The sequence below is a fragment of the Takifugu rubripes genome, chromosome 5 (assembly GCF_901000725.2).
Source record: "Takifugu rubripes chromosome 5, fTakRub1.2, whole genome shotgun sequence".
Taxonomy (NCBI): Eukaryota; Metazoa; Chordata; class Actinopteri; order Tetraodontiformes; family Tetraodontidae; genus Takifugu; species Takifugu rubripes.
Window position 1 is genome coordinate 3368850 of NC_042289.1, and position 26623 is coordinate 3395472.

General features: G+C 46.5%; 1 protein-coding gene, 2 long non-coding RNA genes and 1 pseudogene across 3 annotated transcripts; 3 read left to right on the forward strand and 1 right to left on the reverse strand.

The window, feature by feature from the left end:
- Window positions 1-266: 266 nt before the first annotated feature.
- On the forward strand, window positions 267-11237 carry LOC115249913 (26S proteasome non-ATPase regulatory subunit 11A-like; annotated as a pseudogene).
- A 1598-nt stretch (window positions 11238-12835) lies between these two features.
- LOC115249912 (homeobox protein Dlx3b-like) lies at window positions 12836-17758 on the forward strand. The gene is made up of 3 exons (XM_029836509.1): window positions 12836-13548; window positions 15496-15680; window positions 16589-17758. The coding sequence occupies exons 1-3, from the start codon at window positions 13182-13184 to the stop codon at window positions 17021-17023; spliced, it is 987 nt and encodes a 328-aa protein (XP_029692369.1). The 5' UTR covers window positions 12836-13181; the 3' UTR covers window positions 17024-17758.
- A 1556-nt stretch (window positions 17759-19314) lies between these two features.
- Window positions 19315-22060, forward strand: LOC115249921 (uncharacterized). Its single transcript, XR_003888529.1, has 2 exons — window positions 19315-19581; window positions 21457-22060. It is a non-coding gene; the product is annotated as an uncharacterized lncRNA (long non-coding RNA).
- A 584-nt stretch (window positions 22061-22644) lies between these two features.
- Window positions 22645-26208, reverse strand: LOC115250053 (uncharacterized). The gene is made up of 2 exons (XR_003888632.1): window positions 26148-26208; window positions 22645-23640 (listed from the first exon to the last, which is right to left on the reverse strand). It is a non-coding gene; the product is annotated as an uncharacterized lncRNA (long non-coding RNA).
- Between the last annotated feature and the right edge of the window lie 415 nt (window positions 26209-26623).

Consider the following 26623-nt stretch of genomic DNA (forward strand, 5'->3'; position numbering starts at 1 on the left):
ATTTGTCAAATCCTGTAACTTGGAAATAATTATAGCTATTTTGGCTACTTTAAAATTGTAACCTTTCTGTAATACAGTACCACTGTGATGACTTAACTAATTATTTAAAAGTCTTTTTAAACCAATACCAATGCAGCAGTAGTCGTGCTATTCGGCTCTAAGACGTAATTTCTCTGGCCAAGGTGAAGTAGTCGCACCCTTCTGGAGCCACAGCAGCAGGACGTCCGCCGCTCCGGGAGGGGGCGCTGTTGCTCACCTGACGACCTGACCGGAACTCAGCCGTGCGGAGCGGAGTGGACCAGCGTCGGCAGGAAAGATGGCAGCCGCGGCGGTGGCTGAGTTCCAGAGAGCACAGTCTCTTCTCGTAACAGATCGGAACGCCTCTATCGACATTCTTCATGCGATTGGTAATGGTCATTTCCACAGTCGAATGCTGTAACGGAATCATTGTCCGAGTTGGGGAAACGTACGCCGGGGTTTTGCCTGTTAAATCTGAAGCTTTGGGTGAGCAGTTTTTGCTCCGAGCCTAGCTTGCTAGCCCAGTGCCGGCCGCTTCGTTTTCCCGTTAGCATGCACAGTGAGTCAGCAGCAGTTGCGCTAGCCGTTTAGCAGCATACGGCTAGCTTATTAGACAAGCTAACAGGAGGTGCCATGCTGGTTTTGACAGAAACTCTGCTGCCAGCTTTGTTGGCAGGTATGATGAACCTTGACATATGTCACTTCGAAAAGAAATCAAAATTGAAAGCGACCTTTGGAATGTTTTCACTGCGTTGTTTCACACGCCGTTAAGTTTCGCCCAAAATTCGCCTTTACCGTTTTACTAATTTGATGAACATCCCCTTGAAATCCAGTCCAGGACATCCAAAATTGCACTGACACTATTGCAAAACAATCATTCAGTGACATTTTTGGCCATGTGCATACCCCAATTTAGTGAAAGCGGGACATCCAGGACAGCGATGAGGAAGCGGTGCGAGGTTAAGGAGCAGAGCATCCTGGAGCTGGGTGGACTGCTGGCCAAAACAGGACAGGCTGCAGGTAAGATCACCTCAGTGGGTGACAACTCGAGTATAATTCTCTGTTATTGATGCATCCATGCTGCTGCTGCATGTTGCACGTTATGGAGGCTGAGCCAGAAAGTCAATGTGGATGGGATGAAGCTGCAGGAGTTCCAGTTTCATCTCCGTGCATGTCGAGATGAATGAAATGTGACAAATCCAGCATCGGCGTTGCAGCCAAGGCTGCAAACTCTTCTTTTCTGTAGCTTCCTCCCTCCTCCGGTCTTTTTTATTAGCTCCTGCTGTTATGTCGACAGGAACGAGTGTTCAAATCAGCTATTTCAAGTTTCCAAATACATCTGAGATTATGCTGCTCTTCAAACCACCCCCCTCCATTTCTTGAGCTACCCAACAGTCCTTGAGCATGATTATTGTAAAAATAAACCTGAGATAATCTGCCGTGCGGGCGAGCAGACAGTGAAAGTCTGCCCTTGCTTTCAGTGATCTGACCCAATTGAGTGAATTTTAAAATTTTCTTTTGCATCCGTGGTTCTTTCAGAGCTCGGGGGCCTGCTGAAGTATGTCCGCCCCTTCCTGAACTCCATCTCCAAGGCCAAGGCAGCTCGGCTGGTTCGCTCTTTGCTGGACCTCTTCCTGGACATGGAGGCTGCCACAGGTCAAGAGGTGGAGCTCTGTCTGGAGTGCATCGAGTGGGCCAAAGTGGAGAAGAGGACCTTCCTCAGACAGGCGCTTGAGGTGAGACCTCTGCCACGGCTCTTCCCCTGTCCTGGTTGGTTTGAGACAGAAGCTGAATTTGCTATTGTATTTGCACTTACTTCACCACACCGATCTGAGTATCATCCAGATTTTTATAATCTAGTCGATGCTTCTTTAAATGACTTCCGTTGATTGTTCGTCTCTCTCCTCAGGCTCGGCTCGTCTCATTATACTTTGACACAAAGTGCTACCAGGAAGCCCTCCAACTCGGTGAGTGTCCCATCGTTAGCTCGGACCTTTCCACAACACCGGCTTATAGTTTCTTGTCATCTGAACTCAAATCATCGAGGTTCAGCACATGTGCAGACTTTGATTGGACAGGTTTTAATGAGTATAAAGGCGCTCTGCAGGGTTTACAACCATTTACTGTAAAGCGCCTTCAGCTTATGGAGCATTTCAAACTTATTGAAAATGAAAACTTTCACTCTTGGAAAAATGACGTGTTTTGATTTGGATTTATGATGGAATGGAGGAATAGATGGACGGACTCCAGTAATCCCCAACTGGGAAGCTGTTTTCCAGCAGCATTAGAAAACCAGAAGCAACTACGCAGTAAGAACATACTGTAGAAATTAAAATATATACTACGCCAATATAAACAGCACGCAATTAGCAAAGTGTGGCTGAAAAATCAACATACTCAAACACTACATGAAAAGGCTGAAATGAAATATCTAATGTGCAATAGAGTCAATAAGGGTGAAGTTGTGCTTGAATGATGAACAGGACGGTTGAATTAAGTGTTGGGCGTCAGGATGAGAGGTCTTTGCTGCTCTGGGTCACCGATGGAAAGTTGGCTTCAGTTTGGGCTTCCCACCACTGTGAAACCAAGGTATCCTCTGGTCTTACTCGAGCTTTCACAGCGGTGCCGTGCCCCCCCCCCCAAACACAAACGGCAGGTTTTTACCTTCAGCACTTCTTGAGAGGAGGGAGAAGCTAGCCGTTGCCATGACGCGATGGACGGAGAAGTGCAAGGATTTGTTGCCTCGGCGCCTTTCCTTCACACGTCTTGAGAAACGTTTGAAACCAGGCTTCAGGGTGAACGTTATTTCCGTCTCACCTAGGAACTACAGCAGCAGCTACGGCTGCCTTCTGAACAACATTTGTACCGTACTGTGAGCAGCGGAGCCGCGTTTGTTGTATTTTCCAAGGACTGAGTCAGTCGGGTGGCATCACTGACTGTAGTTCTCTTCACTTTTCCCAGTCAGGCAGACTGTGGTCTATCTGTCAGCTAGTCTGTAATCCAGGAGGGACTATAGAGGGTCTCCAGGACCTTTATCGTATGTGATGTCAGAGGAACTGGTTTATAGTCCTTGAGGTCAGCAGCGGATGTCTTCTTTGGCACGTGAAGCAGGCAGAACATCTTCCACAGAGAAGGTCCTGTTTCAGGTTTGGGTTGAAGAGGCTTTTCCAGGACGGAGGACAGCTGGTGAGCACAACCCCTCCATCAGCCTCGGGCTTGGTACCATTGGGAGCCGGAGCCTTGACTGGGTGAAGTGTATCCAGCTGTCTTCTCACCTGACGGGTGGTTACGGGGTGGAGCAATTTCCAGGTGGGGGTTCAGAGTCTGAAGAGATCACTGCGGGGGGTAAAAGCAACAGGGGATGGGGGTGGTAGGGTGTCAACATCGGGGGCAGGTGAGATGTTGGAGGCTGGGGAGGCAGCTGCTCACTGTTTGAAACCTGTTGAACAGGTTTAGCTCCTCTGCCCTGTCCAGACTGCCTGTAGCTTCTCTGTCACCTTGATCCCAGTGTTTCCTTCATGCCGGGCCACACATCCCCCCACTTTGTCTGCTGGAGCTCTGCCTCCGGCTTCCTTCTCTTGGAAGTCCTTGCACTGCCTCAGCTTTTCCCTCAGGTTCTGATGTATCCTCTTCAGCTCCTCCCAGTCACAAGGCTGGAAGGCTTTCTTTCCTCTGGTTCAGAAGGGTTTTTCAGGTCCTGTGTAATCCAGATTTCTTTATTTGGGACTCAGAACACAGTCCAGTTTGGTAAGATGGTGTTCACAGAATGGAATGTATTCTGTGTCACAGTCACTCATGCTATTAATGTTCTCTGCATGTTATCATTGTCTTTATATCAAAAGGCACAATAGATACATCTCGTGTGAGCTCACTATGTAATCTCATCTCATCACTAATCTAAAAGTGCTTGTAGTTGATCTTCTGTGTTTAAGTTAATAGTCCCGTTAGGAAAGCTTCTTTTTCTTTAAAATAACAAATGATCAGAGTGGCCCAAATGTCCAATCAAATGCTCAATTATTTTAGCCCAATCAGCTGGGCACCAACTGCTTTTTGCTCTCCTGCCCCAGATCAGGGGGAGGTTGATATCAGCTCGGCAAGCCCGGGTCGTTAAGTGCGAACCTCGTGGACTCGGGACTGAATGTCGAGCATGCTAGTTATCTAGTCGGGTCTGGGTGGTATAAAAACAACTACAGCTCAGGGCGCAGCAAGCTGCAGCGACAACAGCAGCCCAAAACAGAGTCTGGGCCTGTTCACGCACTTCCTGTGTCACTTTTCTTGAGTTTTTGATACAAAACATTGCTGAGAGACCCAGTAGAGCAGTCGGCCGTGCCTGCTGGGGGAGACTTGTGTCATGTACTGTGGACTCCCCACAGGCCTCAACACTCCCAACCAGGGTAACAGCGTTGTGTATTGTAAACAGGTGTGAGATGTTCAGAGGGTGGTTGAATTCAACTAACACATTTAATCTTCTGTGTCTGCTTTAGCCCCTCACTCCCTCGGTTGTATATTTACTGTAAAGAACATAAGTCATTTAGTGGCTATTCTAGATTCCATCTCACAAATCTTTGCTTTTCAACAATATTGTGTCCTGGCATCAGAACTGTTCCCCTAAGTTGGAAACCTTTGCACTTGCATTCATAAACGGCATCTGTCGACCGTGGACGCTGCCAAAACTAACGGTGTCAAGAATCTACTTCCATTTGATTTCAAAGTTGTGGTTTACGTATAGAAGGGCGTTGACACTAAAACGTGCGTTGTTGTCCAGGCTCCCAGTTGCTGCAAGAGCTTAAGAAGATGGATGACAAAGCCTTACTGGTGGAGGTTTCAGCTGCTGGAAAGTAAGACGTACCACGCCCTCAGTAACCTGCCCAAGGCCCGCGCTGCCCTTACGTCTGCCAGGGACCACTGCCAACGCTATATACTGTCCCCCCAAAGCTGCAGGCTGCTTTAGACTGCAGTCAGGTATGAGTTTTGTCGCACCACATGACAGGATTTGGAGGATGATGTTGACCTGCTGAAGGACGTTTGTCCTTGCAGGAATCATCCATGCAGCAGAGGAGAAAGACTGGAAGACAGCGTATTCCTACTTCTACGAGGCCTTTGAGGGCTATGACTCCATCGACAGCCCCCGAGCCATCAAGGCCATCAAATATATGCTGCTGTGCAAATCATGCTCAATGCGTGAGTAGTCTGAGACGGCACGTGTGCTCTGTGCTCCGCGATATCAATGAGAATACACCGACCCACTTTAAAATACTTGTTTGTGACCTTATTTGTTGCAGGCCTGAGGACGTTCAGGCCCTCATCAGTGGGAAACTTGCCCTGCGCTACGCTGGCAGACAGGTATCACATGTCATTCCAGCCAGTTTAAATGCAACACTTATTCAATTCGAACTTTATTACCAAGATACATATGAGAGGGCAGTTAGGATGAGTTAAATAGCTTTACATGGGGTCTCTCTTTTGTTACCTTGTCCATGAAACAAGTTCATGCATCTAAACGCCATGTTGATGGGGTGTTGTAGGAGGTGTTTCTCAATCCACCGAGCAGTTTCATGAGTACCGTATTTTCACAACCATAAGGCGCGCCGGTATTATAGGGCGCACCTTCAATTAACAGCCTATTTTAGAAATATTTTCATACACAGGGCGCACCGTGTTAGAAGGCGCATAGCATAGAAACTGCGTAGTGCCTGTGGTTTCATGACGCGTTCACTAGATCGAGCTGCGCTGAAGGAATGTGAATATAACAGCCAGATAAGTCAGTCAAACTTTATTAATAGAATACAAACCGGCGTTCTCACAACTCCCACTCCCAAAATGAATAAACAGTCTGTTTTATTATTTTTCCCGAGTGACGTAGTGTTTTCGCGAACACAGTCGTTTAATAACAGCGAGTTATAACAGGCAGTGCAACATTTTATCACAAGTGGATAGTGGAACATTTTTATCACGTAGTACTGTTGCGGTAAATCAAACGTTTAGTGCAAACACAATATACGGTAACTCGAACTCTCGAAGTAGTGCAAAGCAATAGCAATATAACAATAGCAATATAACAATAGCAATATAACAACGTTGTTCAAACGGTAATGTCCATATTCACAGTATGACCAGCCTTGTTAAGTTGTAAACACACAAAAGAAACACGTAAAGCTCACTTTATCAGTTCATTCTCATCCAGGAATCCCTCGAATTCTTCTTCTTCGGTGTCCGAATTGAACAGTTGTGCTAATACGGCGTCCAACATGGCCGGCTCCGTCTCGTCAAAGTCGTAATCAGGGTCAGTGTCGCTGGTGTTGTCTGGCATTTCAGTGACAATCCCTGCCTTCCTGAAAGCTCGGACCACGGTCAAGTGGCGTATGACGCTCGGCGCCGTCTCCCCATCTTGGTGAACGTGTGTTCGCCGTTCGTCATCTACCGCTCCCACGCAGTTCGTCAGTTAGCTTCGAATGCCCGTTGACACCAATATCTAGCGGCTGGAGTTCCTTTGTTAATCCACTTCTTGCTTTGTTTCCTCGGAAGCTCCGTTGAGTCTTCTTTACCTGGCGCAGGTCGTCTTGTTGCTTCCTCCACTTCCGCACCATTGATTCGTTCACGTTAAATTCTCTTGCCGCTGCTCTATTTCCGTGTTCAACTGCGTGACTGATAGCCTTCAGTTTGAACTCTGCGTCGTAAGCGCGTCTCTTGCAAGGAGCCATTTTGGGGTCTTTACAGACAGAAATGGTTTGGGACTGAATTTACTGCTGTTACCTCGGCCACGACTACTGACTACGGTAGCCGCGATTAACCAATATTACCGTAACCCATACAAAAGGCGCTCCGGGTTAAAAGGCGCACCGTCGATTTTTTTGAAAATTCTAGGCTTTTAGGTGCGCCTCATAGTCGTGAAAATACGGTAAATGTAATTGCAGCTCAGTCCAATCCAATTTAACCCCCAGGATCATCACCATTGCGGTGGAAAGAGAGATAATTAAAGATAATTAAACTAGAGAGTCACACTTTTCAAAATCAAAACACGTTAGCTGGTTTGTTGCAAACGCCCCCGATCTGCCAGCAGATCTGACTGATAAGCTTTGCTCATTTCCATTTCCCATGCTGATCTGTTTGCTTTTCTAGACAGACTCCCTGAAATGTGTGGCGCTCGCCAGCAAGAATCGATCGTTGGCAGATTTTGAAAAGGTTTGTCTTCACATGTTCATGGAACTTCTCCCCACCTTTGGATTAAAACTTGGTCCCCCTCTCATTTCTAAAGGCATTAACAGAGTACAAAGCCGAGCTGAGGGACGACCCCATCATCAGCACCCATCTGACCAAGCTTTACGACAGCCTGTTGGAGCAGAACCTCATCAGGGTCATTGAACCTTTCTCCAGGGTCCAGGTAACCTCTGGCTTACCTGGCTCTCCTAATATGCTACTGCTCATTCATAAGTTGGATACAATAGTGGTTCTTGATGACTAAACACTAATACTGAATATTAGTAAGCTCATAAAAACAGGAGTTTGTAATTTTACAGGTATTTTTCCGAATCTTTCAGCTTGATTTGTGAGTTGAGATGAGAATTTGACTCTTTATTGAGTCAACATATTAAAGCTGCATCCAGCTATGTGTGAACTACTGTTTGACTCCTCTCACATTTTAAGGCTACGTTTACCACATTTACATGACACTCCAATAAACAAGTTATTGCCTCAATTTGACCGTAACTAGACAACTGAAGTGTATGTAAACACAATAGTCTGACTGATGTCGGTGTTCTCCACATCTGACTAAAATACACCGAGAAAATGACATGTTCCAGCATGAATATGTCTTCATTAGAATTAGAGTAGGCACGTGCGTGTGCTCCACATCCTCGCGCTCGTGTACGGACCTAAACCACTCAAGAAAGACGGCGTTGGCACACGCCATTCTTTTCTTCCTCTTGGATCAACATGGCCGTAATGGAAAGTGTGCATTTTTGTGCACAATGAGTAACGTGCACATTCCACAAGAGAGCAACAAAGCTGTGCAATCAGCCAGATGTTCAGTGGAGTAACATGTCAAGCAGAAAAGAGTCCCACGTGCTGTTGAAGAGGACGTGTTTTCATCATTTATCTGAGTTTCTCTGTTGCATGTAAATATGCAAATTCTGACAAGATGAAAAGTCCAATTCTGAGAGCAGCTCGGTGAACCTGTGCATGTAAACGTATTGTGTAATTAGTGAAATGCTTCAAACTTTACATGCTTTTCACTCTTCTCTCTTATAGTTAGCACACATTTCTTCGCTCATCAAACTCCCCAAGGTAACATCTACCTCCTCTCCATCATGGTTTGCCTTTACAGTCCAGCTTCCATTTTTAATTCAACTTTAAATGCCTTGTGATTTTTGATCTTTAGGGAGATGTGGAGAGAAAATTGTCACAGATGATTTTGGATGAGAAGTTCCACGGTACGTGCGGCTGATTGTTTCCTTTGAGGTGTAACAACGAGACAGGGGTTGATTAGAATTCCCCTCATCATCCCAGGAATCCTGGACCAAGGAGAAGGTGTGCTGATCGTCTTCGAGGAGCCGGTGGTGGACAAGACCTACGAAGCTGCGTTGGAAACGATACAGAACATGAGCAAAGTGGTGGACTCGCTTTACAACAAAGCTAAGAAGCTGACATAAGGTCAGTTTCAGGGAGAAATGAGAGACACTGTGTCAACCTCAGCTTTTCAACTGGCTTCTGACTGGGTTTATATTTTCATTTATAAATGCTTGTGAAAGTCAACAAACATATAAAGCCCCAGTCTAATACAAACCAGGTCCTTTTAGCTGTTTCTCTGTGTTTGCTCCCACTCAAGACTCTCAACTGTCCAGTTTCATCAACTGGTTTTCATTCCTGTTGATGAAAGTACTGAGTTTTGAGTTAAAAGAGGTGAAATCTCCCGTTGTGCTCTGAGAATAAATGTGCAGCTTCTATTTCTTCCATTCCCTGAAGGCCAGACATTTGCTTAGAATGAATAATTCCCTCCCTATTTTGTTCTTTTGCCTTGACAATGAATTGAATTGGCTCAAATGTATCTTCTCACAAAGACGGTGGAACTGGTCTATCAGAAATGCTGGAATATTGATTCATTATTGGCTGCTTCTCTCTGTTCTGCCCACATGTTTGTAACGGGTAAATATGAACATATGCTGATTATCGGTGTATATAACCAAGTCTATTGTTTCAAAGACCTTAAAGGTTTTTATTTGTGCAGACACCAGACCGTCCAGACACACAACATCCTTGTGCAGGATGAGTTAAAACCACTGAACGTATAAAAAAGTGAACCAATGTTGATTAGAAAACAAATGTGTGTAATTGAATATACCCTAATGGATAGCTGCAAGATTACGCAATATGACTGTATATCCACTTATTACTGCGCATGGGAAGCAGCAGTGAGGGGTTGTTGCACGCTGAGATGTGTTCAGGCACACAGTTTGGGGTTCACATGTTCCCCGTCTTGGCCTCAGTCTCATTCTGGCAGCAAAGAAAGCTGCTAAGAGGTTTTGTTGTGTGTAATGAAGCTGTGCGCTGCTCTATTAGAGGTTGTGTGTCTGAGCAGAGGGGGAGCTGGGCGGAGAGGGTCTCTGGTGAGTCTCTGCTCTGTTCCGGCAGCTCTGCCTGTAAATGGTGTCCATGGGAGGAAGTGTGATCCCCACCATCCTCTCTGCAGGCTTTAGGACTCTTTGGAGACTCTTGGAGGGCAGATGTCACCTGCAGGCCCAGGAATCTGTGGCTCTCGGCCCTCTCAGTCCCTTTGGTGATGAGGGGGGAGGGTTCTTCCTGTTTCCCTGGAGATCTGGGCCCCTGTATTTCTGAATGAATACGTTAGTAATGTCTGAAGTTATAATGCAGTATATTTAGAATGTTTAAATGAATGTTTAGACGCCCAATCGGCATGTGTTTAGTACAGCATGTGTGTACCTGTTAGCCTTTCTGAAATGTTATTTAAATCAGGCAATTTTGTTTGCAAAAGAGACTCGGGCAGTTTCACCTTTTCCTACATTTTATTTTTTATTGTGCATCGGGATTTGGCCGCATTTATTGAGAAGAGGAGCCTCTCGCTCCTTAACGTCTGCGTACATTTGTGTCTGAAGAGGTGTTCAGTGGAATCTGGCAGCAGCCTTTGCAAACCATTTCCTTAAACTGGCTCTAAATACTCTTCCCCTGTCTGGTTTCCTTTGTCTCAGGGAAAGTGAGACCAACAGCTCTGCCTGCGGTGAAGAGGGCCAGTACATTCCTACCGATCGACCGCTCAAACCTGGGAGGGACAAGGGAAGGAGGGTGAGGAGACGAAGAACAGTTGAAGAAGCAACAAACCCGCTGGCCACAAAGAGAAACCAACTCTGTTGACTCGCTCCTCTGCTCTCCCTCCCGTCTCCTCCTCCTCCTCCAGTCTGAGGAAGGTCGATCTGCCACAACGTTCTCCTCCCTGTGAACACTTCATGGCGCTGGGCCTCCTCCTCTCTTCCTTCCCTGGTTTCTAATGTAAAGCTGGACCAGTTTTCTTCCCCCCTCTGTTTCTCTCTGCACTGGCCATCAGGGAATCTTGTGATATAAAATACATAACATGAAAAAAATCCATATACAGTACTTCTACATCCATGTATTATACATATAACTGCTTTGTGAGAGAGTAACCAGAATGGAAATGATTTATCTTACTGGATTCTGTCTGCTGACCATCCCTGAAACTGACTAAGAATCCCTGCACAGCACCGCGATCATCAACCTTCGCCCTTCCCACGCTTGTTTAACCACAAGTGATCTCACTGGCCCACGAGGAATTCTGGGATTGAATTACCACGCATGGAAGTTGCGCCTGGTGACGATACCACACGCTTTGTCATCACAGTGGGGATCTCTTGGGTGTAACCCCCCCCCCTCCTTCCTTCCTGTTTGTATATTTCCACATCTCCTGCTCACGTCAGCCCCAGTGACGTCACGCGTCAGTGTTTTGGGTTTTTTTGTTTTTTAAACCATGTTTCAGAGAAAACAAGGCCTCTCTGAGATCTTCCACTGCTTCATTCCCGACCGAAGCAGGAAATTAGCATTCTGAGTTCTGCTTTCTGTTGCAGAAGAAGGGAGCCATTCGCTGAACAAGAAAATCCATATGTACATTTTTGGGAACTTCATTTTGCAAGGACTCAAGGGTTATAATACATGAAGAAAGACATGCTAATAAAAACAACCTTTGAGTTTGTGTATGACTCAAACAGCATTTCTTTGACACGTCCAACTACAGAGAGATCAGGAAGTGAAACGTCACCGTGCTACATTTTAACCTCTTTTTTGAACGCCTCAGGTTGGAACTGAGTGTTCAGTGTTACGGTGATTTTTGGGTGACAATGTGGGAGCATCGGTGAGGCTGGGGTCCCTCCCCTGACCGGCCTGGCAGTATCGCAGCTGTCCGTAAGGCAAGAGGAGAGCTGACTGAGCTGAGTTCAGGAGCAGGTTACAAAAGCAGCCGTTCCTCTGGGATGCTCTAAGGAAATAGGTTTAGAACCTGACTAACTGTGTGTCATTTACGAGTGTTTCAGAATGGTTGGTCATGTTTACCAGGCTGTTGCATCAGCTCTTTTAATAACACACTTTGGGAATCAAATGCTGTAATTTGGCACACAGATATATATATACACCCCCCCCCTCCATTCGTGCACGATGCAGGATTTCAGATAATCAACACTTGTGGGTATTTTGATGTTTCTGATGTGCCAAACATTTGAGGCGACATGCTGGGGCTGCAGACAGGCTGCTTCAACACCCAGACACTTTTTCCCCCCTTTTCTATGGAGCCACACGGCTGCAGCGAGACATTTACAATGTGGTTTGGCCGAAATGAGGAAAAAAAAAACCTTTCCCTGGAAAGGTCAGCTTGCACTGAGACTTGGAGGGCATTTTTAGATGCGGGGATGGGTTTTCCAATGCCTTTCCAAGCCCATCGAGTCGGGAACCACATGAAACCATCATGGTTTTAAAATTTGGCAGCCGCCCGACGGGGCAAGGGTCACGATTGGTTTACCTCCATTCCTGTCACCATGGAGCCATTTTTTTTATTAGATTTTCAAAATCAAATCATGGTGTTATGGTAGATAAAGGTATGCATGTGTTCTGTGAAGCTGGATCTATAAGTTTTAATGACAGAGTTCATATATGACAATAGTGGTGGTGATCTAAATGTAACTGACTTCTTCTTTGCTGGTTTCCTGTAGATTCTAATGACCTTTTACGTTAATTTACGGTAATAATACTTCTCTTGGCTTAAAAACGAACAACCAACCTTTTATTTTAATTTGTGAGTCCCTACAGTGACACCTGGTGGTGAGATTGTGGCAGCTGAATTCACTCTTCAAGGAGCCATTTAAGGATTAAAGGATTTGAGGAATTTAGACAACACAGAGAGGGAACGGGGCACTTGCTGAATATAATTATTAATTTGGATGCAGCATTAAAAAAAAAGCTCCTCCTTGAAATGAGAGTTGAGGCAAATTGAATGCAGCAGCATGTGTGTGAGAAGGTTTTGGGGTTTTATTGCAAGTTTATGGTAGCTGTTTACCCTCCCCGGGGCATGGGAGAATCCCGGGGCTCAAGTCAACACATGTAAAGCGGGAAAAGCTTTGTGAGAATGAGGCACGATGAACAGTAAATAACTCCCCACATGGGCCGTATTTCCATACCAATGGGAAGCAGCCCCGCGGGGCTAATGCGTAAACACTCCTTATCACAACACCATTATGCGCGGCGTGGCGGGCTGAAACTCGGACACACTGTTAAATCTCTAAAAGGTAAACGTTTGGAGACTTTACTGGCTCGGCCAGCTGTTTATGCGCTGCGGCGCAGGTCTGAGAAGAGGCTTACTGGAGGTTTCTGTGGGGAGAAGAAGGGAGCCAGACAGGCGACAGTCGGCACTGTCTTGGCCCCAGGGCAGAGGCAGAAACGAGCACGCCAGCCAATGGGAAGGAGACGTCTACTCCCCACCGTCCTGCCCGGCTTGACTAAGCTCGGCGCACCCTGTAATTACCAGCTCTCGTTGGGTTGGGCGCCGCCACGGTGGACAACCCGGGTGCTGCAGGGAAGGAGGTTCGGGACGCTCCAGACTGCGCGCACGTCGCTGGCAGCACGGAGGCAGACGACTAAAGTTCGGAAGAATGAACGGGCAATCCTCACCTGCCTTTGAAGACGAGAAACCTTCGCTCCACGTTGCTGGGACCTCCATCTCGGCCACCAAGAACTCTCCGACCCTGCTGGAGACCTCATCCACAGACATGGGCTTCTACAGCGGCCAGGGCGCGCACCACACTTCGCAGGACTTCTTCCAGCAGCAGCAGCAGCAGCATCAGCAGCCGTACTCGGCTCAGCACATGAACCCGTACGCGTACCACCACTACAACCTGAACGGACTGGGTCCAGGCGGCGCGTATTCGGTCGGCAAGGCGGAGTACCCGTACCCTCATGCGGGATACAGAGAGCACGGCGCTTTCAGCAGGGAGGCGCAGACAGCGCTGCAGGACGACGGTAAGGCTCCAGCAATCACTCATTTAGGTTAATAATAGCTTTCTGTGTCCTACCGCCACCGTTACGATTAAAGATCCGCGCGCCTCCCGCGTATATCTCTTGTGGACGCACGAAGGCTTTGATGGCGCACGGGTTTTTACGCACGAAAGAAAAGTCGATGTTTTTTTTCCCCTTTTCTCTTCAGTTTGAACCATGTCCAAATGTTGAGGTTTAAAATAAATTCCACAGCGGCAAAAAGCTGTTGATGCTTTCAGGTCGAAACTTGGGCTCAAAAATCTAAATCTCTGGAAAGCTTTCAAATGCCAGAGGATCTGGATTTGATTTGGCAGGACGAACCACTGGAAAATCAACAGTTTGGACTGCACCCTTGGCTGCACCCTTTCAAAATGACAAATACAACCATGGATGGGGGCCAAATGGTGCCAGAGAAAATAATTTTACAGTCACTCTGGAGCCAGATTAGATGTTAATGTAGCTCCCTGGTCCCCCGGGTGCCCTGAACCCTGAACTACTGGACCAATCTCAACTCTAACAAACTCCTGCGAACACATTTTAAAACAACAAACATCTTATTGTTTCCCCGCCATGTTTCTTTTCTTAACCGAAAAGGGTGACGAGAAAACAACAACAGCACAAAACTCAACCGACTGGTATATGTGACGTGGATTTGACATTCCAGCCCGTTGGAAGTTGCCTTCTTTCTGCCCCTGGGGACTTTGGCCCCGAGCCGCCGTCTTCGGGTGTCACGACATGTCAGTCAGCCTTGGCTTTTAAATCATCCCACAAGGATTTCTCCTTCTTGTATTCAGTACACAAAATTTTAAGCATTCACTCTTTAAATAGGTGAACTAAAATCTCTTTTAATCCCTTGACATCACAAAAGGATATAAATTTGCAGGATTATTGGGAAAAGCACAGGAAAGTCTAGTTTTTTCATATTCCAACCACAACTGTGGATCAACCGTACAACCACATCATGTTTATTCACCGAATCTGCCAGATTTGTGCTCAAATCTTTGCTGCTTGTGCGTCTGTAGAATCACGGCTCAAACAGGGGAGTGACGTGCACAAACGGGCCTCAGGGCAACATGAAACACACCTATAAATCTCCGTCTCCCTCCCAGCTGTGGGACACTCAGACCAAAATTATAAGTCCAGGGTGCTGCTGGAATTTCTTTGAAAGTTGGACTTGGAGTGGCTCCGGCTATGTTGGAGCCACAACTTCTCCACACGAATTAGCCCGCGGAGACCCAGCAACCTTCTCAGTCAAAAGGAAAAGAAGCGCGGGCACCAGGTGCCTGACGGGAGCAGAATGTCGTGGGATACAGGTCATTTTCTGCTGTTCCAATTTAATTACACGTTGTAATATTCTGCTCCAAATCAGGCGTAAGTATGGAAGAGTTAGAACCATTTCACACTCAACTTCTGTTTTAGTTAATATGGATTCCATAGATCCCCCCCCCCCCCATAGAATTTATGAATAAGGGAAATTCCATCAATATAACATGGAAAGCTCATGACTTTTTTATTTTCTTTTATATTTGACAGTCAGATTCTCACCTTTATTTGACCTAATTCTCCTACAGAACATTATTTCGAGGCTACAGTACAGCTTATGGATGCAAATATTCCCTTTAACCCTTTCCTGCACCAGTTGTGGTGTTACAGATCAGCCTCAGAAATTTCTTTATAGTTTTATAAGAAAATGAATCAATCAGAATATAGTCTATGATCTATGATGCCTGTCTCATAGCAAATGATACATTTCAGTCATCGTCCAACAATTAAGACACGACAGTCTCTAATTCTTCCCACAGAGTAACAGTCATAAACATCTGATTCCCTATTCTAATCCTGCATTATAATATTATAGTCCGCGATCAGGTTCCGAAACGGTTTCCACGGTCACAAACCATTTTCTAAAAGTGTTTCTGTTTTCATGTTTAGTAAAAGAAGAGCCAGACACCGAGGTGCGCATGGTCAACGGGAAGCCGAAGAAGGTGCGCAAGCCCCGGACCATCTACTCCAGCTACCAGCTGGCGGTGCTGCAGAGGAAATTCCAGACGGCCCAGTACCTGGCGCTGCCGGAGCGGGCCGAGCTGGCGGCACAGCTGGGCCTCACGCAGACGCAGGTCAGGCTGCAGAAGGAAATCTGATAATCTGATCAAACGTCGCTCAAGAGTCAGAATTTCTATGATACGCTTCAAGTGTTTGCTTAGCTTTGTGCTGATGTAGCACTGCTAATGATGTATAGATAAAATGTGCATCAGATAATGACTAAACCTGCTGAAGATGCAGCGCCGTCGCTACGAGCAACAGCAGGGATCCAAACTGATGAGTCAGACTTTTCGATGCATTAATTACAAGTTCATCTTTTTATTTCCTGCATGGCGTTAAAAGGAGGGTTGCCATGCTAAAAAAGGAAGCAGGGCAGCTTCATAGTAACTCTAATCCTGTGGTGTTTCCAGCGATTACTTGCAAATCTTTTAAACCTCCCTCACACTCCCTCAGCTTGAAAGTGTTTCCCACCTCTCTCCTTTTCAGTTCCCTCGCTTCGCTTCACCGTCTTGCTTCACTTTCACCGCGTCCCTGCTGCTCAACAGCAGCAGCTGAACCTCATGCGGCCACAATGACAAATATTCACTCTGACCTGTGGAAGAACAGAACAGAGTCAAAAGAAATAATAATCTGGAATAGCTCGGAAAGCACAAGACTTGTGCCAAGACACATGACTGCTGGGTTAATGGGCTCGTGCTCTGCACGCAGTCTGAGGTCCGCGCATCGACCTCCTGACCGCATCTTTGTTTGGTTCAGTCAGCGCTGGTATGTGCTGAGCGCTAACCGCTTTTGGGGAAGCAGGAAGTTTATTTGGGAAGTTTAAAATTCCCGTACCCAGATAGTCACCCTCCCAACGCCTCTGAGATAAGCTCCCTTTAAACCTTGGACAGTTTGGAAACCGGTCCTGGATAATTTGTCAAACAAAACACCTGCCATCACCAGAGGCGGGAATGTTTTTTTAACGTTGTTTTCCCTGGCGCAGGTCAAAATCTGGTTCCAGAACCGTCGCTCGAAGTTCAAGAAGCTCTACAAGAATGGGGAGTTTCCACTTGGGGATATTCCTCTAGAACACAGCCCTGATGCCAGCGATTCCATGGCCTGCAACTCTCCTCCATCTCCAGCGGTGTGGGAAAACAACAACAACAACAACAACAGCAGCAGCAGCAACACTAACAACAGCAGCAGCAACAGCGCAAACAGCATCGACACAAGTAATTCAATGACCGTTCCGACCAGCAGGGGGCAGGCTACTTATCAGTCTTTAGCCGATTCCTCTCAAGTCTGCATGGGAGATTACTCGCATCAGAACTGGTACCAGCAGCAGAGTGCACATTTAGGGCTTCCCCACTCGGGCCCGACGCACCTCCCGCCATCATCGGCGCCGTCGGCCGCACAGAGTATGGGAGCTGTGTACTGATCCCGGACTCTGAGGCCTCGCAACATTCTCTGGATGCTTGCAGGTGTCGCTGCGACCACAACGCCTGGCAGGCTGCCCCAGAAGCTAACGAGAAGCGCATCACGCATGCTGCAAAACAGGCTGCGCCGCCGCCGAAATCCAGATTGATTAGTGCTCACGTCACCCTGCCGCCTCCAGCTTTCAGCTCAGTTATGAGCCGCCAGGCTCGACGGGTCTCATCGTGCTGATGTCTTTTTAACCGGTGAATTCTAAAGTGACCACATGTCCAGCCGGCAGGTCTGATTTCTTTTTTTTTTTAATCCCCTTTGAGAGGGTCATTCCATCGTTTCCAGTGTTCCAGCAGAACCCAGACATAATTCTAGTGTTTATTTTGATGGCCAGTTCAAAAGGAACCACTGAAATCTCCAATCTCGAATTCGCCGAGCCTTCTGATGGTTTGGGCCACCGCTGTAAACTAGACCGGGCGTCGTTTCCTGTGAGAACACAACGTCCCCTCGAGGCAACAGTGCTCTCAGTTCTCCAGCGGGGTCCTTTAGCCTTTATGTGTGGGGTTTGTTCTCTTTGTTTCTCCTGAGTTCCTCTCTGGGCTCTGCAGCCTCAGTAGGTGCGGGTGTGACGTCTGCGGGGGGGCTTGCAGATTTGTGAGTCGAAGCCAGGACCTCATTCATGTATTTATAGTGAGATCATTGAAAGGCTGATAGCCGTGTAGTAATAATAATAAAACATGCTGTGTGTTTGGAAGGACTTCAGAGTGTTTCTGAGCTCTGCTCTTTGGTGCTGAGGTTTACTTGAGTCTAACATCAGGGGTCTAATCTAACAGTTTAGAAAGGAGTGACCCACAACCGAGGGCCTTAATAGCGGCTAGCATCAGCTAGTGACTAATTCAGAGATGAGAGGGTTCAGACGTACCGACCGAGCGGACGGTCCCTAGGACCCTCTCTGTCCCTTCACTGGGATCATTTTGACCAGCTATCATCCAACAGCCGCAGCAGCGCTGACAGGAAATCAGGGAGTGATGATTCACGTATGTCGACCAAAGAAAAAAGCTCAGGTAGGACGTGCGTAGGTCCAGTAAATCCCCTGGCGTGGCCTACGTCCTTTTAGGTGAAGCCGAGGGAAGCACGAGATGGACGGCAGCGCGTTTGTGTCAGCCTGAGGTCGGGAACTTACAGCGGGCGCCGTTTGATGTGCACTGAAAAAGGCCCCTCCTGGGAAGCTTCTTCTTCTTCTTCTATTATATGTGAGGCTGGTGACACGTGTGAAATAAAAACAGCAGAAGCCAATCAGCAATAGCTGGACGAGCTAGCAGCGCGCTCTCATGATCTGAATCCGTTTTAAAAGTGTACAGTTTCAGGAACAGCAAACTTAGCAGGATATATGACTCTGACCCCTGAAATAGTAGCTCAACTGAGCTGGCATTCAAATAAAAGGTGTATATATATGTTCTGTTGATGTACTCAGGTCTCCTATTTATAGTTTGTAGGTGAAAAAAAGTGAATACTTTTATTGTTGACAATTTGCAAAGACAATAAAATGTTATTTTGAATTTTATTAGTGTTTTATTACACGCGCACATTTATGCTATCAGTGACAGGACTCTCGCTCTCCCTCATCCCAGTCTGGCTGAAACCAGCCCTTTAACTAGTCTCACAACTGTCCTCCCTCCCACAGACGTCCTCAAGCGATAATATTGTCACTCGGCAACGTGTGTAAACAAAGTCTGGCCCCCGAAGTTCATCGATGAAGTTGTGACGTCCGGGACTCAACATTAACAACAGGGATACGAGCCTTCGCGTTGACGCGGAGTTTTCTGGGTGACTCACAGCGCCCGCGCCTTATAATGGCATATACACGTGCGCGGGAGTGCATGCCGCAGAGGCTGGGGGGAGGCGACGGCGCGGCAGACATTCTGGAGTCTCTGGATGCTAATAACACACCGCTGACATAGAGGGATGGGCGTACGCCGCTTTCATGTGGCACACGGTTGGAAAGTAGGAGGTGTGCAAGTGTGCGTCTGCGTGCGCGCCATCAACTAGACCCACAGGTTAGCCAGCAAAAAGAGGGCGCAATGGCGAAGGAAATGAAGAGATGCTGCGAAACAACGTTGCCAGCTCGACCCACAATTCCTGAATGCGAGTCGGGTCAGCGCTCCTGACTCAGATGAGTCTAATTATATGGTTCTTGAGTGTCAGGAGCTCTCGTGCTCATTGGCAACGTGAACTTCTCGATGACCTTGATAACCGCGTACAGCAGTGGAGCTCAGAAGTCAGGAAGCCCCCCGGGCCACTGATCCACCAGGACGCCGTTCCTGTTCGCTGGGGCTCTCGGCTTCCTGCGCCGGGCCGACTTCAAGGTGTCAAGGAGGAATGTGCGCGAACATAGCGGGAGACAGGAAGACGGGGCCTGACGGAGACTTGTAACAACATGTGACTGGTGATCCGCCGAGGAGAAACAAACCCAAGCTGAAAGGTTCCCAGCGAGGGATCGCTGGAATAAACCCGCAGACGCTGTGGTGGAGGTGATTCCTGCGCCCTCGCACGTCACCAGCACCAGGAAAGGTAGGAATGGGAAGACCGAGGTTGCTGCGAGGGGATGGGATGTGGAACATGGGAGGAAGGTTTCTAACAGTGTAATGAAGGAGGCTGCTCCACGTGCACGTTCCCTGCCTCCAGCCATTATTCACACTCTGAGTCTGGACCCACAGAGATCCGATCGCTGGCTGTGATCTTACACATTTATTCCTGAAATCTAATGAATTTAGAAACATTTGTTAATTAACACACGCACAAACACACACACACACACACTCAATACTGTGCTTCACTAAGCTTCACTAGCGTGTTTTTTTGGCACAGCACGGGTCACATTTAACAACCAAATATAAAGTGACCCCTGATGTTTGCAATTTCTTTTAATTAATGCTTTCTCTCTCTCTCTCCATCTCTCTCTCTCTCTCTGTCTGTCTCTCTCTCTCTGTCTGTCTCTCTCTCTGTCTGTCTGTCTCTCTCTTGCCACCTCCAGTTTTCTACCTCTGGGAGGTGCATGTTGCCATTTGCCCAGTAGCGAACTAGTTTTACAGCTTTTTTTTGGTTTTGTTTTCCATTTGTGTCCTCCCACAACGTCTTCAGGTTTGCTCACTGCCTCCTCTGTCCCCTCTGCTCCGGCTGGTGCTGCGTCAACTGTAGCAGCATTTCACCTTCCTTTTTTGACGTTTCCACGCTCAAACATGCGGTAATTAGACGTATTGTGGCCACAAAATCGAATCCGTAAATCTGTAAAGTTGCTATTTTTGACACAAATACAGTATTGGTGAAACGACGTTATAACCATCAGAAATCTTGGCTACTGTAGCTCTGCTGTTGCCGTGTGACCTGGAGCCAGTTGCAAGTTTGGGTTGCTGTTGCTAACAGGATTGACCAGCAGGTGGAATAAAGGCGGAAAAGAGGCTTTTAATATTTTCAGCTCTCTTTCCTGGGTTGTCGTTACATTATGCAAATTGGACAGGAGGGCGAGATTGCTGAACTTGTGTGGATGTCGTCGCCCCCCCCCCCCCCCACACACACACACACACACACTGAAAATAAACAAGTCTCTGTTAGCAGTTTTGTGCACATGCAGACTTTTCCAATTTGATTTTACTGGCTTTTCAGCAGACAGCGTTGCGTGGTCATGCTCCCTCTCACCACAGCGGCCTTTCATCCACTTCATTAAGACAATGCTACGTGTGAGACGTCTGCGGAGCAAAGTGTTCCATAAAACTCCACCGTGTACCTGACCAGAAGCAACAGGATGCATCTCCAAGTAGCAGATTCAATTAGTCAGGGCCGCCTGAAAATTCCAGCGTCTGGTTTTACAGAAAGAGCTTTTTGATCGCTGTTGGGGGTCCAGGCCAGAAGATCGCACGAGTTCTTCTGACGTGCGCAGGAGAAGTTATCGTGTATCACGTGTCTTTTATTGTTAGATTCTCATCAAGATGTTCAGCTGCAGACTGATGAGGGATTATTGCTTCTGCCAACAACATTCACTAGGTTCAATTCTTTATTCTTATTGGTGTACAGCAGCTAAAGTGTTGACACACCTCTGAACCGTTACGACATAAATATGCTAAGTCTGATGATTCTGAAACAACTGAGCAAATACAACTCGCAGAACTGTCTGCTGCATCTTCCAAAATGGAGGCTTCAAGGTTTGGAAACGACTAGAAGTTGCAATTTTTTATATACTGGTCTAAATGTTTGAAAAATGTCATTTAAAATAATTATTTTTCAGTTTGTCATTCTGAGTGTAGAGTTCATTGATTGGCCCAAGTTGACTAAGCTCCTAAATGGCCAACTGCTACATGTTGCCCATTGTGGACGACATGAAAAGCTCTGGGTACTCATTATTCTCACAACAATTACACAACTCTGAAGTACATGTATGCATTTAAAAAGGCTGAAGAGCTGCTGCGTTTGAGAAGACAAGAAAGGGACAACACAAGACCACGATGACGCCTCTTGAATGGAGATAATCTTCCCCCACCAGTGAAGGAAGAAGGAAGTCCTCGACACAGGAAGTCAGGTAGAGGCTCTAAGATCAGATGGGAGGACGTTACCCGGTCAAATGCTCCGTCTCCACCTCTCCAGAAGGATGTGGATAGTTTTCTGTCCATGGAATGAAGGAAGGAGGAGCAGCAACTGTTTCTATTTATGTTGTGATATCCAGCACGGCACAGGAACCAAAACCCAACCAATCAATTAGTAGCGAAAGGAATCCAATTTGATGTAATCCACTACTCATACTGCCTGAACAGCCCAAGGCAACGAAATATTCCCTCGACTGACAATTACAGATAATTACCCCGTCGCAGCGAAAGCCTTATTTTACAAGCTGCGTCCTAAATTACCCATAATTGACACAGTCCTTCAAAAAAATAAAAAAAATCATTGATGCTGGTTGACCTTTTTTTTTGCTTTTCCAGATGTTTGTAAAAGATGTGAGTGATTTATGGAGAGAAAATGGCTCCAGGGAGAGGAAATAAACCACTTAACAAATGGCTAAAAACTATATTTAACATGAGGTGGTGAATGTCAAAAACAAATAATAGCTGAGTGGACAGTGAAACAATGCATTTTATGTGGGGACATATTTTGGGGGGGGACACCCTCATTTGAAAACTATAATATACACCAAGGTGGACGATGCTTCATTCTGTCTGTGCGTTCTTTTTGATGAATCCCTCCAAATAGAACAAAAAAACAAGCCTAACTTTCAGGACATTGACAATCCCTGACTAAACTACTCTACGCTCTGGCAAACTTAGCTTCCAACCAGCCTCACGGGTGAGCTGGACCACCTCTCGTCTTGTAAAAATCCCCTAAAAGTCACCGTTCCAATAATGTGTCGGAGATTTCATCCCTGTCCTCTGATAACGGGACAATATCAACCACATCTGAAGACTATGACCAGCAGTTTATGCTGGAATTTGCTGATATTTTCTTCCTCCGGTTCGATGAAAGTGGAAAAGCGCAGGCGTCTGTTACCCTCTCGCCTTTGTGGGTACGTGTGCAGTATCTGCAGCACAAGCTCATATTAGCCACCCCGGCTAAAATGTACTACAAGAATTGACATTCAGTAACAGGCAAAGGGAATAGCAAAATAACTTTAATCCATGGAATGAAGTAAAATGACAGATTACAAATTAAAGCACGAAACCCCATAATTTCCTTTCTCTGAAACTCGGAACATAACAAATCAGGCCGGCGAACTCAGATGTGGCTTATTTGCATCTCGGACAGAAACGTTTGTGGCTGGAAAGCTGGATTCTAACCGGCCCCACCTTCATCCTGCCGCCGCCCCGCCGTATCTGATTGGCCAGAGTTCAGCGCTCGGTCAGCGTTACAGTCACATGGGTAGAGTTGGAAAAGAGAAGGCAGGAGCGCCAGTCAGAGGCAGAGCAAAGCCGTGTCATTATGGGATGTGGGTGTTGGGGGGACCAAAAAGCTCGATGTCATTCGTTCGCCCAGTATTTACAGGAAGCTGATTCCAGATGTGAGTCAGGTGGTTGGTTCCTCGAGACGATGGGCTGCTTCCCTGCTAAAAGGACGCTAACTCCATACAAACAGGTTATTGCATTGTTAAAAGCCCCGAAATAAAGAAAATTCAAGCTTTTTCCATACTTCAACACGTTTCTGCTTTGTTGTGTTATTGTTGTTATTGTTGCCCGCAGAGTGGTCCAACCAGGTCAATAATGGATATACCGTTCACACACCCTAACCCTGTCTGAGCCTAACCCTAACCTACGCAAACACACACAGAAACACACACACACACCCATGCACCAACAGTATATCCATTACTTCATCTTAAATATGTTTTCTCCTTCTCGGCTCTCACATCATCTGAGTCCTCGGCATGGAATCCTGTTGGTGTCCAGGGTACCAGTGAGCAAAATTGTTCATGTATCCTCCCGAGTGCACCGGCGCCCCTTTGGTGGCCATGCTGATGTCCCACAGCGAGCATGGCGAGGAGGAGGACGGCGGAGGTGGGGGGGCAAGGTGTTCTCCTTCAAGTCCACATGGCCCGTTCTTCATGATCTTCTTGTATTTGGATCTTTTATTTTGGAACCATATCTTCACCTGGATGTAGGCAGAGAGAGAAAAGAGAGAAGAATTAGAAATGACAATATCACCATCTGATGTTGGACAGCGAAAAAAGGTGAAGTTACACATTCACGTCCAATAATAAGAACTGTAATCATTTTATAGGTGCCTTTCAGGACACTGCAAATAAGAGTTCCAAAAAGGTGAAAAGTGAAAATAACAAACAAGACTGAAACAGGCATAAAATATAAAGCAAACTATAAAAAAAAAAAAGTCTGTGCATCTGAAAATAAGTTGAGGTCAAAGGGTCAGTGTACAGAGTGGGAGACACTGATGGCTTCTCAACCATTTGAGTGTCCAACCACCATCAGAGGTCAGATCTGATCATGCTGAATTACAGCCGGCAAAACCAACAAATGCCATCTTTTGGGACGCTACCTTGGTCCAAGTTCGACCCAGAATAAATGAGGTCGTTTCCATTTCTCCTCCCTTTTTTTGATTAAAACATGACTGAATATATAATATCATTTTTCTTTATCCTCCTCTACCTGACTGCTGGTTGGTCTCCGTCTAGACAGACAGGCCAGTTTCATCCAGTTACGGATCCGGTGGCCATAGAAACCAAAAACTCCAACCTGGGGTGACTTTTACTGTTCGTTTATATTCAGGCGCCGTTTGCGTGTGTTTCTATGTGAACTGTGTCATTCAGAAGCGTCTGTTTTGCACGTTTCACCTTTGATATGGAGATGACAGAACAATTAGGGCAAACAAGAATCTGAAACCACTGTTTACAAGAAGGCTAATTTATTTACATTGCTACATGTTGTTCCGTACATTCATCCGTTCCTGGAGCTCCCATAATTGCAGAAATCCAACCGACGATCGAACCGAGTGAAATTTAAATTCTGAAGTTAGTGATGAGGATTTTTTAAATGTTGACCAACCACGGGCGTATCTACCTTAAGGAATATCTTTACGGGGAATCAATAGGTCAGAAGAACACAACAGGAGTGTTAATGTTTTTACAGCACCGCTGTAATTAAATACGTCATTCTCAGCTCTTCAAAGGCAGCGACCGCCTGCGTGAGCTCCGTGAACATATTGAGACAACATCTCATAATTCACCTGTGTTGTTATTAACGTAATTACCACTCAGCAGCGCAACACACAAACAGCCTCTCGTGCCAACCGCCACCTCAGCGACCCATGAGCGATCCATCTCTGCAGGCTCCACGTGCACGTTTGTGAGCACGAGTAGGCCTAAATCTGCCTGGAGGACACTCCCTAAACACTTTGTATCCTTCACAGCCCGGCAGAGCTTCGACACATCACACAGCTCAAGAAGGCTTCTTCTATGGGCTGATCTCTTGTTAGGGCCACATCCAATAAGTCGATTTTTCTGTTTCTTAGAACCACCAAAAAGACAGAATGGAAATAAAATAATCTGCAAAAAATGACTGAGAAAACCCACCGACGAATCCCATCCTGAAGTTCACGTCCTCAGAGGAAATTCATGAATTTGTGCTGCTTTTGGGTTTTTAATCTCACGGAAAGAATGTTCCAGGTTCCACGTCGGTTGAGTGGAGACTTAATTGTGTGACTGAATGGGGTGCATGTGTTTTTGCTGCATACTGAGTACCAAAATCCAAACTCCACCAGCTAAGGGAGCAACGTTTAGGTTAGGGTAGGGGATGTGTGTGTCTAATAAAAGCTGCAACCTTAAAAACAAGTTGAACAGTTTGAATCTGCGACTGTTTCCGATGTTGAACACACAGGCTCCATATCTACACTGACAATTATCCCCTTGTAGAAAAGGCCTTGATCTTAAACGGCTCTCGATACTGTATATGAGGAATTAGCCTCCGAGCTACAGATGGACGCCTGTCAGGTTCGCTCAATCAACAGCTCGACGACTTAATGCAGCTTCACTGAGAGAAATGTGGCGAGAAGCCTCAGCTGCAATTATCAGTTTCATATTCCAGCAGCAACACGGAGCTGACAGCTTCCCTAAGAGCGCGAGTAATGACACCGACATTAGCACAGGAGGAGGAGGAGGAGGAAGACTGAGAGGCTGACCAGGTGCTGTGGGTGTGTGAACAGGATACACTACACCAAAGCTTCTTGGCTTAAAAAAAGAGGTATTTTGTGAAGAATTTCAGAAGTAAAAGGCTTCCATGTGGTGGCAGTATGGCCTCTGTACGTGTGTGTGTGTGTGTGTGCGTGTGTGTGAGTTGTGCTACGTGCAGTTTCTCAGTTACGTCTGGGAACATTAGCAGCCCTGATTGATAGCGGTCAGCGTTGGCCGCCAGCCTAATGGTGTGGAGGCCGGACAGAGACGTAGCGTGCGATCACTATCTGAGAGTGTGTGTTTGTTTCCGTCTGTATGAAAGTGCACACGCGTCGCACAAGTTCGCGCCCCTTTACGTTAGCTGCAGCATACATGTGGAGCCGCGTGTGATTATACTGAATTTACGCTGAAGGAAACATGGGTGTATTCACATATGTTGCAGCAAAAACTTCCGTTTTGCTGAGCGAGATCCCACCTCAGGGTTCAAGGCGGCCTGGAAAGTCCTCTGCCGTCCTGCACCGCGACCAATTACATTCAGAATTTTCCTTGAGACAATGAAATCTTGTGAAATGTTAGTTAACAAATCCTCACGATTGAAAACAGCCTAAAACAAAGCGACGGTGTGTGAAGCCAGTATGTTTCAACTACAAGCCTGGAAAATGTCACTCATTTATCAACTGCCTGGATGCCTCGTAAAAAAAAAAAGGCTGCCCTTGAATTCCAGGTCTAATAAGCAGTCTGGAGAATCATGTAACTGTCACAGTGGATATTAGCCAATGTAAACCATCATTAATTACTTTAACTACCCTGTTCGGATCACTTTTTTTTTTAACCCACATTAGTTAGAAGCGTTAGCTTAGTCATGGCCGTTATATAGAAATTAATTTTCAGTTGATCCCGACCAATGATGGAGTGTGTAATCATTGAAATCAGGGTTGGGCCGCTGCCGTG